Source organism: Eucyclogobius newberryi, unplaced genomic scaffold, assembly GCF_026437365.1.
Source record: "Eucyclogobius newberryi isolate DKJ021-1_F unplaced genomic scaffold, fEucNew1.0.hap1 SCAF_12, whole genome shotgun sequence".
Lineage (NCBI taxonomy): Eukaryota > Metazoa > Chordata > Actinopteri > Gobiiformes > Gobiidae > Eucyclogobius > Eucyclogobius newberryi.
In genome coordinates, this window is record NW_027315746.1 from 28,851,765 (window position 1) to 28,864,233 (window position 12,469).

Consider the following 12,469-nt stretch of genomic DNA (forward strand, 5'->3'; position numbering starts at 1 on the left):
GTACGCTACAAAAAAGCAGATAGTACATTTTTTGTATATTTGAGTACATTTTTTGAGTAAATTGTGACATTTTGTGGATAATTATTTATGTTACCAAACTGTGTATACCAATGTCTTTCATTCAAGGATTTAGGAGTAATCAAAAAAGATAAATGTTGTTATTAGCATGTTGCTGCAGTTAGCAGGGGGTAGTTGCAGGTAACTGGTGTGAATAGTTAGCTTAGCACAAAATAATGGTGATCTAGAAGCGTCTAGTGAAGGGACTAGATTCATTGTTTTAACATTGAAAAAGAACATAAAACACACAAATTATCCAAGCATAATAATTTCAACACAAATGATATATATTGCATAGTTCTAGCTTCATGTGTTTGCTTATTTTAATCTTGTTGATGTTATGTTGAGAAAAAAAAAGAGCAAGAGTGTAAGTTAAAATACGTATTTATTGACAGCAATACATGTGTCTGAATTCAGATTTCTCAAATGTAAAAAAGAATGCAACATAAATATACTTAAATATCATCAGAAATAACTTATTGTAACAAAAGAACTATTTATATAATAATATTAATAAAATTGCGTCAAGAAAACAGTTCATTTAGGAAAAAACACAGAATGTCTTCACTGGATGCATAGCCCTTCCCTTTTAAAATTACAATAATATCAACATTGACAATCAAACAATGCAATAGAACAGTGTTTCACAAGTGCTTTTTGTAGTCAGAGAGAGGGGCCCTTTCTTTCGGGGGCCCCTTATACGTTTGTGTGCGTTTCCCTCGACAACCAACACACGATCCATCCTTCTGTACAGTGTCCAGTTTCAAAAGGCACACGCGCTCCTTCCGCCATCTTAACTAAGGTGGCTGACGGAACCCAAACTATAGTGGAAATCCATCAAGTTTTTTTTTTGTTGTTGTCACATTTTCTTGTTTCCCCGTTTCAGCAGTGCGTGGAATTTGATCTTTGTTTGCGGCAAAGTGTCTGTGATGGCACTTGTTCCTGCCTGGCAGATGTAATATAGGTCCCGCTTTGTTTTTTGGGCGAGTTTCATCGTTCGGGCAGGTTGATGATGGGCACCCATTGATCCATGCAGCGGCACTCTCTGCAGAAGCGGTTGACTTTGCTAAGCGCCGGGTCCTTCCATCCATTTGAATCTGGACTCTGCAACAATAAAGAGGGGGGAGAAAAAGACATTAGTTTAACATATCCCATGCCAGAGGTATTTCCCTGTATTTAAATTCCATTGAAGTCATAAAAGGGTGGAGAGAAGGACATGCTCGGACAAGTTCAGGGAGTTTCAGTCACGTGCTTAAGCTGTAACGGCTGTTTCCAGCATTCCACTTTCAAGGAAAATCTGAACAGTCTTATGTATTATTAAGGAGAGGGAACAACTATCAGCCTTGTGTAGGAATACCAGTAAAAACCTACTATTACTAGAAAGTTCATAATCTCTGCGCTCTATTTATTTTTACAGATTGATTTTTTGGTCAAGGTTATGCCAATAAATGCCTTCAGAATAGTTCAGACTTGACCTAAAATTACATAAAATAAAAAAGAAAACATAAGATGCATGTTCAGACGTAACTTTATGATGATTATTTATGGTTTTATTTCTTTGTATTGTGATTTTAAGGCATCTTTTCCGGTTCTGTCTGTGTCACTTTGTGTGTGCTCAACAAATAAACTTGCCTGGCATTTTTAGCCATAAAATATTACAATTCATTTTTTTATTCTCCTTTTATAACATTCAAACCTCTTCAAAACAGAATTATATTTTAACCCATGCCGCCTGCAGGTCATGTGGATGGTTTTTATGGTACCTTCTTATACTTTGTTGGACTCTTTCAACTTCTGACCATCTATTTTTACTGTAATAATCTTCCTTTGTAATGTCTCAAATGTGTTGTTGAGTTATGCATCTGTTGCCTTTTGGGTTTAATGTTTAATATATGTCTGTTGTCTGTTATTGTCCAATTGAATGTTTCCTTTTAAATTGAAAGTGTTTTTACCTACTTAAAGTCTACGAATAAAAAAATGGGCCAATTCTGGCATATTTATGTTGACACGCTGATATAATATACACTAATTAGAATATTATCAAATCAGCATATAAAGCAGGGCAGCTTTATTACACAGCTTAATATCTGAGCATCATTGAAGACCATATCCTTCAACATAAGCCCCTCTCTCATTCCCCCATCAGTGCTGAACCAGTGCTGCTCACCGTGACCAGGACGCAGTGGAGGTCCATGGGTTCTCCTCCGCTCTGCCTGCCCCTCTCAGTGCCTCCTCCACCTCCTCCACCTCCTGCGCCGCACAGGATCTGGGCCAGACGCTTCGTGTTCACTCGCAGGATGTCGATGTCGTTTTCGCAGCAGAACGCCTGAATCAGAGTGAAGTGGATCTGCAGAGCCACGTCCATCACGTCCTCGCCGTCTGTGGCCAGGATGCACAGGACCACGTTATCTGGGTCTCTGGAAACGGAAAACATACAGAGAAATTGTGGTTATTATTATGTTTTATACATGGTGGTTAAACACAGCAGACTTTACTTGTAACTTACGAAGCTTAACTGTAAATTCAATCAACTCATTTGTAATATTTATGCATTGCTTCTCTCATCCATTGTCCTGTCACTTCTCCTTTTATTTAGGGTCAACAATATTTTATGCCCTCTTTATTTGGCAAACTCGCCAGCAGTGCAAATGTCAAAATAAATAAAGTCGTGCATAATGACTGAAGTAGAGTGGCAATGGAAAATCTCACACACGCACACGATTATGCAACCGTTTCGTTTTGTATACTTACACATTGAGCGATTTGGCAGCCTCGTAGACTCCGACCGTGATACAGCCCTGTGCCAGCGCCGACGTGAGCACTTCCTCCAGAGCTTTGGCCGCTGAATCCATTCTGCAACAAGACCACACCAAGACAAGTTAGGAATGAATACAGTATCATACACTCTTGCATGTTCATAACCTGCACAAACATGGCAACGTCGTCAAGCTACTTAGTTGTGTTGGTTCTTTGTGCGTAACCTTGACTCAAATGATCTGCACTGATTGATTGACTCTCAATAACTCATTCCATGTGTAAGAGTTGCTCACAGTGTTCATGCTCGTGACTCAAGATAGAAATGCAGGGGACATGTATTCGAAAAAAGACACTACTTTGATTCAGTAGATGTAGTTTTGAAAGCCAAATATGACAATAAGATAAGATAAGATAATCTTATTATTATTATCAATATGTACATTTGTAGTTTTTCTAATCCTGAGAACGTTAGTTTAGTGACCAATAACTTCTGATTTAACCCACAGAAAGTTAGAAAATCAAAGAATTAAACAATTGAGTGAATCCCTGCAATGCCACTGCTGCTGTGATTTTGGGCTCTACAAAATAAATGGAATTGAACATTGCATCTTCAGTCTATGGAATATGAATCAACTCATCTTCACGTGATAACAGCTGTACTTTTAATCTATTTTTGTGTTGAATGATGAAAGATTTAAGTTAACTTTTGCAACATGCATGATTAACTTTGATGTTTTTGTGCCATAACTCCCAATCACAAGGTTTAGTAAGCATGAAAGTAAATGCCAATGCAGCTCTATTGTGCATAGTGGAAAATATTCTTACAAAACGTTATTAATGGATAACTGTTGCATTTAAGAGCTAGTAGGCTATAACTCAGCTTGTCTAGGGTTTACACCAGTCGAGTTTTTTGCAATGTCTTGTTTTTTGACGTTTGCACGACTGTCAGTCGCTCAAACGTCGGTCAAACTTTGCTAAAACTGCACTTAAATATAGCTAGCAGCGTCAAAATCACAGAAATTTACTTTTTTTCTCTCTTTTTTTCTTGCGTCGACGACGATCATGCCGCTAACACTAACGGCTCAGTCGCACATAATCGTTGTCAATCAAATTTCAAAATTACCTTTCTTGAGAATATTCCCCGTTTAGCTCCTCGAAAGTCATATTGATCATATAATCCAAGTTCGTCTCGGTGGAAAAGGCGCAGCGTTGAGAAATAAGCTCCACGGTTTCTGGATTGAACTGTACCTCCATGTGTCGTGTCGTGTGCGGTGAATTGTCTACTGCGGTGCGACTGAGGACGCGTCTGGTACGTTCAATTAAAAATGACCGAATAAAGTCAGGCGGAGTTTGCATGCGGGGTTCTCATTGGCTGTGCGAGAGCGAGCCGGGGCGTGGTCTAGAACGGGATTGCACGCGTGGTAACCAGGGGCGGGGCTTGTCTCCGAGGTTACACGGTTAGCTAGCTCACGAGCTCACGAGCTCACCACGCTAACAGTGAAATGACAGACGAAACCCGCTAACGAGCCAGAAACTTTTTTTTTAAACGCAATGTTTGTGGAGATGTGATTTCTGCAAAGCCAAGGAGCATTAGTGAGAAGCAAGAATGATAAAGTATAAGTCGTAAAAGCTATTTAAGTATATATATATATATATATTATATCAAAAAGTTTAGTGCTGTCAACGTTACTGAAGTTTCAAAAATAATATGTGTTTCAGCTTCCGGTTATATGCAACAAGTATGTATACGAATAACATTTTGTTTTAAATTTAATTTCTCATTATTCAAAGTTCCATGACATCTGTGTTAGTGAAATACATTGTGAGTATAATAAATAAATAATAAAACACGTGACGCGTGCATGAAAAAAACACCAAAAACACAACAACAACAACATTCCCGATCATAAACTGCATGGATCCAAATATCTACCCATCTGAAATTCTAAAATAAAAGTTTTTGAGACATTAAATGAAAAGCAATCATGAGTTTAGTCGTTGTGTTATGGCTTCAAATATGATAAAAACAGCCTGTTATTTAAAGATCTTAAATGTCAAGGATGACTTTTGTAGCTTTAGCAAGTATTTTATATGTTAAATGCTTGTATTTTATATATGATTTATTTTGTATTTTTGATTATTTTTTAAATGCTTAAAGATGAACAGTAATTGTATTTAGGAGGTATTGCTATGTTGAGTTGGATGATTATATTTTTAGCGGTATTGTTATGGCTGAAATGTTTATTTATGGTGCTGTTGTGTACCTAGGGTGTTTGATTAGGACTACGTACAGATGGAAAATAGCTTGTCGCGAAATCTGGTGGTGAACATTTCCTCTTTGATATCGTTAGCTGTGCACCATCTTTGTTTCAAATAAAAAATAATAAGGAGGTGATTTGATAGCGATTTATAACAGCAACAGAATGAACTTTTTTCATTCATTGAACATTATAATGCTGAGATTGAGTAGTGGCCACTCCGTAGAATGCAGCCTTTTGGTTTGACCATTTCAAGAGTTCGGCCTCTAAAATTACCAAACATGCTAAATTGTTTTTAGTCTAAAAATAAAATAGAAGGAATTTCACTCTTTGACTGTTTCTAAAATATTTAAAAAATATTTTTTTAACCTCCCGGAGAACAGTGTACGCGCACCGAGCGCGCACGTGACCCTCGTGAACGAGCCTCCGGAGAACATGTGATGGAAACTAAACATAAGCAGAAGAAAGTGACGAGACGAGACCAACGATACACGTAAGTTGTGTTTGTATGTCATTCCTCACGTTTCACACATCGTTCCATGTGAAGTGTAAAACAACGATTACACAGTTAACACAAGTTAACACAAGTTAACACGAGCTAACACGAGCTAACGTTTAGCTACACAAAGATGCATTGGATCAAAAACTACCAATAATTCAAATATAACCTGCTGAAATGGGTAATATATTACATATATAAATGTAAAGGTGCTCACAGGGGCTGAGACCACATTTGAGGTTTTATTACCCATTTAATAATGAAGTGTGCTGTGTTTAAACGGCAAAGCATACGCTTGTTTTCTATATGAATGTCATGGATTTACTTCCATGGAATATGTAGAGATTTAGCAAACATGTCAGTTATGTTCTAACTTCTAAGGTTTAAACTTATGCAAAAGTAAACGTCTTTTGGTTCTAGCTTTAAAAATTAATGTGAAAAGAGGAACATTTGTGTTACAGGGCGAAATGTAAATCTGTCAATAACATATTCCAGCTTTTCTCTGTTAAATGTGCATAATATATCAATGTTCTAATGAGTATCTTTCTCATCTTCAGTGCTGACCAGTGAGTTTAGTCTGTCTGTGCTGACCAGAGCTCTACAGGTCACTGCAGGTCACTGCAGGTCACTGCAGACCTGATCACTGCAGACACAGAGTCATCTCAAGTAAACTCCTGACGACTCCAAAGCAAAAGGTATTTTAATATTAACTTGTGCCTCGACTAAAAGTAAACAGTGTAGAATCAGTACTTTGAATTTATAAAATGTCTGTTTTGTTATGACCAAAAAAACTAAATGATAATTGTTCTTCAAAAGAGACACTGCTTTGTCACATGTGTCTGTAAAACAGCTTCAGGACAAACATGTGAAGTGTATGTTATATGACTTGTATAAATCTAATACATATGAAGTGTATGTTATATGACTTGTATAAATGAGTGATGACGCTCTCAGTAATGCCTTCAGCGCCTTGTTAGACAGCATTGGTTTCACTCAGAATGTAAATAAACTCACACTCACAAGAACACTCTGGATCTTGTCCTAACGTATGGAACAGAGATTAGTGACCTCATTGTCCTCCCTCAAAACCCTATATTGTCAGATCATTTCCTAATTACCTTTCAGTTTCTTCTTAAAGATCATCCAGTCCCACAAAATAAAGTTATAATGAAAAGGACAATATCTGAAAAATCTATCTCAAAATTCAAAGAAATAATAGAGCCAATATTCAGTGACATGTCATGTGATCCTGCTGAGAATAGTTTTAGTCCCAGTTTAAGTGATCAATGTGTCGACTTGACCATGAATTCTCTGAAGTCTGCTCTTGACGTTGTCGCGCCGTTAAAACAGAGGTCATTAGGCCAAAGCGCGCCTCCCCATGGTACAACCAAGAACTGCGTTCACATAAACAAAGTGTTAGAAAGTTAGAGGGATTATTTCGTCGCTCTCACACCGAAGAATCCCTAAAAGCATGGAAAAGTTGCCTGCCGTCCTATAAGCAGGCTCTGTGTAAGGCCCAAACCAGATATTATTCAAATCTAATAGAAGTCAACAAAAGTAACACTAAATTCCTTTTCAGCACTGTAGCTAGGCTAACAAACTGTCACAGTGCAGTAGAGCCCTCAATCCCAGCTACACTTAGCTCTGATGATTTCCTCCTATTTTTTAACAATAAAATAAAAACAATCAGAGATAAATTAGATGAAATTACCCCCGCTATTAGCCCTGAACTAGCCCAAGCTGTAAATCTAACGTCCCATATAAATCCACCTGTAAACTTAGAAAGGTTCACAGCTGTCGATCAAGCAGAGATAACTTCAGCCATTATGTCCTCTAAAAGCTCAACTTGTGTCCTAGACCCCATTCCAAGCAGACTCCTCAAAGACATTCTTCCCCTAATTATAGACCCTATTCTTAATATAATAAATACTTCACTCGAAAGTGGCTATGTTCCACAGTCCTTCAAACATGCAGTCATTAAACCTCTTCTGAAAAAGCCTAATCTAGATCCCGACCTATTGATAAACTACAGACCTATTTCAAATCTTCCCTTCGTCTCTAAAATCCTTGAAAAAGTTGTGGTAAAACAGCTTTGTCGCCACCTGCAGGACAATAACTTATTTGAAGTTTTCCAGTCAGGGTTCAGAGCCCACCACAGCACTGAAACTGCACTAGTTAAAGTCACAAATGATTTGTTATTAGCCGCTGACGATGGACTGGTCTCAATCCTGGTTCTGTTGGACCTCAGCGCAGCGTTTGACACCATTGACCACAACATTCTACTGCAAAGGTTAGAATGTGATGTAGGTGTTGGAGGAACAGCCCTCAGCTGGTTTAAATCCTATCTATCTGATAGGTTCCAATTTGTTAATGTAAACAAGAGCTCCTCACCAAGCTCTAAAGTAATTTACGGTGTGCCACAGGGTTCGGTACTCGGTCCAATTCTGTTTACTCTTTATATGCTGCCATTAGGCAACATTATCAGAAAGCATGACATTAACTTCCACTGCTATGCAGACGACACTCAGCTGTATTTATCAATGAAACCTGATCAGAGCGATCAAGTAGACAGACTTAGTACTTGTGTGAAGGAGATAAAAACCTGGATGACACTAAACTACCTGCTTCTTAACCCTGAAAAAAACCGAGGTCATTGTGCTTGGCCCTAAGCATCTACGAGACGGTCTATCTGAGCAGATAGTCACACTGGACAATGTTAGTGTAGCCTCCAGTTCTACTGTAAGAAACCTTGGAGTCTTATTTGACCAGGAGCTCTCATTTAAAGCTCATATAAATCAAGCTTGTAAAACAGCCTATTTCCATTTGCGCAACATAGCCAAAATCAGAAGAATCCTGCCTAAAAGCGATGCTGGAAAACGTATCCATGCATTTGTAACGACTAGATTAGACTACTGTAACTCCCTGCTTGCAGCGTGTCCAAAAAGCTCCATAAAAAGCTTTCAACTGGTTCAAAATGCAGCAGCAAGATTACTAACAGGAACAAAAAGAAGAGAGCACATTACGCCGGTGCTGAAGTCTCTTCACTGGCTCCCCGTCGAGTCCAGAATCAAATTCAAAATTCTACTCTTGACCTACAAAGCCATAAATGACATGGCCCCATCCTACCTCAAAGATGCTATAGAACCATATCATCCAAACAGAGCTCTTCGCTCTCAGAATGCTGGTCTTCTGGTGGTGCCAAGAGTCTCTAAAAGTACTGTAGGAGGTAGAGCGTTTAGCTACCAAGCTCCTGTGTTATGGAATCAGCTCCCGACCCATGTTAAATATGCTGACACAGTCTCTTCATTTAAGTCCAGGCTTAAAACGTTCCTCTTCGAAATCGCTTATGGTCAGAGTAGTTAGGAACAGAAACATAAACCCACAGCTTTAGCTACGCTGCCCTAGGAGTAACTATGCTGGGGGAAGTATGACAGCTTGAGCACTATCCTCTTCTTCTGACTACTTATGCTATCAAACAATATTTATTTTTTGATTCCACTTGCAAACTGTTCACCGCCTTCTTTTTCTTTCTCTCACTCCTGAGGACCTGTGGACCCAGATGCCCCTCCCCTGGTGAAGTGGTCCCTGCCCTGTGTGGACGGTCCCTCATCTGCCTGAGGACTGGGTCCAGCTCGCCTCCGACGGTCCCTCATCTGCCTGAAGAGTGGGCCCAGCTCGCCCCCGACGGTCCCTCATCTGCCTGAAGAGTGGGTCCAGCTCGACTCAGTCGGTCCCTCATCTGCCTGAAGAGTGGGTCCAGCTCGACTCAGACGGTCCCTCATCTGCCAGAAGAGTGGGTCCAGCTCGACTCAGTCGGTCCCTCTTCTGCCTGAAGAGTGGGTCTAGCTCCAGTCTCCTTGTGTCCGTCTGTCCGTCTGTGAGAGTCGGATCTCTCCTTCCCTGGAACTCCTCCAGGTTTCTACGCTTTTTTCCCAAAGAGGTTTTTTTTGTACTTTTTCCTGGCCGAGAAGGAGAGTCTAAGGACAGAGGACCCTGGGACATCGTCCCTCGCCACCACAGACATTGTCTGACTCCCTCGCCACCACAGACATTGTTGATTCATTTCTCCCTGTGGCCCTCAGAGGCAACTGTTGTTGTGATTTTGGGCCTTACAAAAATAAATTGATTTGATTTGATTTGATATAAATCTAATACATATGAAGTGTATGTTATATGACTTGTATAATCTAATACATATGAAGTGTATGTTATATGACTTGTATAATCTAATACATATGAAGTGTATGTTATATGACTTGTATAAATCTAATACATATGAAGTGTATGTTATATGACTTGTATAAATCTAATACATATGAAGTGTATGTTATGTGACTTGTATAAATCTAATACATATGAAGTGTATGTTATATGACTTGTATAAATCTAATACATATGAAGTGTATGTTATATGACTTGTATAAATCTAATACATATGAAGTGTGTGTTCTATGACTTGTATAATCTAAAGCTGTGACATGTTCTGTTTGTCCCTCAGTCAAACGATGGAGCTGAATGGAGGAGTTTACTGAAGTCCTTTTCATCAGAAGACTGCGTAGCCATGGAAACAAAGTCTTGTTAAATACTGAGATATTCAGTATTTAACGCAATAATGTCACATTCATGTGCATATAACTGATGTAAAAAGAGTGTTTATTTTACCATTATTATTAGTATTATTTTGTCTTCCGCTAGCTGTTTTTATTTTATTTTTATCTCTATTTTCCCCTCCATTCCTTATTAAGAAATGAGAGGTTCTGTCTATAGGAGTTTTTGTTTATAAGAGTTCTTCTATTAAGATTGATCTATTAAGAGTGTTTTTTAAACTTCCTGTAAGTTTTCTGTCTTTTTCCTCTGTATCTACTGTGTTGCCACACGAAATTTCCCCACGTGTGGACAATAAAGGAATATCTTATCTTATTCAGTTTGTTTTATTTGACTTATACAGGTTGTTTTATCATTGTTACTATTTTTATGTTGCACTGAATCACCAAAGCAAGTTCCACTGTTTGTGAATTCTGTTCTTTGACAATGACAATAAACCTTTTCTGATTTGAGACAGTGTTCAGGAAGTAATGCGGAACTAAAAAACTGTTTTGGAACCATGCGCCAATGAGCACGCTCCATAGGTTTCAATGGCGGCCATCTTGGCTTCCGGGGGCTTGGGGGCCCCTCGTGCCGAATCCGAGCCAGATTCCCGCCACAAGGTGAAACTGAAAACATCGGTTGGTAACTGAAGAACTGTGGGTGATTGAATACATGTTTAACCCTTTTAGGTGTGGAATAAATATGTCTAGTTTGTACATATTGGAAGTATTCTTTTGTTACTAAAGTAAAGGTACAGATACAGGAGTAAAATATATAATATTTAAATTCCTGTTTAGAAATGTACTTTTAGTGTAGAACTAGTACTATATAGTGATTTTATTAATTATGCTGAAACGATTAAACATATTTTGTTATAATTTTGTTATAATTACTTGCATAATTTAGTTTGAACAAAGTCAGGACTCAGGATGTTAACTCGAAGTTAACGATGTTGTAACTATGTTAACTATAAACATGCTGAAAATAGCCTAAAAGTAAAAAGTAACCTCTGTAAAATGGGCCTAAAGGCGCAGTATATAACTTTTAAGCCAAAAAATAAAGCTGAAACAAATGTATTAAAACCCGTGTCCTTAGCGAGGGGGCTTGCATCTCCACCAAATGAGCCTCCTCCTGCATTTCCATGGAAATGTTGTTCCTTTGGCAAAAATATTCAACAGTGTGGCATAAAATTTAGTATGGAGACTATTCCAAACTATGCTTTTAATTGTCTATTTCCAAGAAATTATGCAGATGAGCTCCAGAAAGTTACATAATGTGCCTTTAAATAAAGTCAAGATTACTGCATGTACTTGTACTTCTGCTTTTATACTTCGATACTTTCCACCACTGCTTATTAGAGTGGTATATATATTGAAAACGTGGTGATACCGTCTTGAATAATTTCCTAGTAAACCATGGATTTAGTTAATATAATATAAGTTAATATAATAATTTAGTTAATATAACAAAGAGATATGTCATGTAATCAAGAACACTGGCACACACAGAACAGAATTGCAATAAGAAATGTTCTGCTGACCCCTAGTGGCTGCTAGTTGAACCTACAACGTCACTACTCTATATCAGTGGTTCCCAAACTTTTTCTCCCAGTGACCCAAATTTTACCTGTGGATACATTGGGGACCCAAACTTCCTTCTTCGTTATGTTGAGAAAAAAAGAGCAGGAGTGTAAGTTAAAATACGTATTTATTGACAGCAAAACATGTGTCTGAATTCAGATTTCTCAAATGTAAAAAAAGAATGCAACATAAATATACTTAAATATCATTAGAAATAACTTAAATTGTAACAAAAGAACTTTATATAATATAATAATATTAAAAAAATTGCGTCAAGAAAACAGTTCATTTAGGAAAAAACACAGAATGTCTTCACTGGAAGAAACAAGGGAAAAAATAGCCCTTTCCTTTTAAAATTACAAAAATATCAACATTGACAATCAAACAATGCAATAGAACAGTGTTTCACAAGTGCTTTTTGTAGTGAGAGAGAGGGGCCCTTTCTTTCGGGGGCCCCTTATACGTTTGTGTGCGTTTCCCTCGACAACCAACACACGATCCATCCTTCTGTACAGTGTCCAGTTTCAAAAGGCACACGCGCTCCTTCCGCCATCTTAACTAAGGTGGCTGACGGAACCCAAACTATAGTGGAAATCCATCAAGTTTTTTTTTTTTGTTGTCACATTTTCTTGTTTCCCCGTTTCAGCAGTGCGTGGAATTTGATCTTTGTTTGCGGCAAAGTGTCCGTGATGGCACTTGTTCCTGCCTGGCAGATGTAATATAGGTCCCGC

The 12,469-nt window shown here is 38.3% G+C and overlaps 1 protein-coding gene across 1 annotated transcript; it reads right to left on the bottom strand.

The window, feature by feature from the left end:
- Positions 1–616: 616 nt before the first annotated feature.
- LOC140356682 (growth arrest and DNA damage-inducible protein GADD45 alpha-like) lies at positions 617–4,106 on the bottom strand. The gene is made up of 4 exons (XM_072441829.1): positions 3,938–4,106; positions 2,809–2,910; positions 2,225–2,474; positions 617–1,161 (listed from the first exon to the last, which is right to left on the bottom strand). Exons 1-4 carry the CDS (start codon positions 4,066–4,068, stop codon positions 1,048–1,050), a joined length of 597 nt encoding a protein of 198 aa, XP_072297930.1. The 5' UTR covers positions 4,069–4,106; the 3' UTR covers positions 617–1,047.
- Between the last annotated feature and the right edge of the window lie 8,363 nt (positions 4,107–12,469).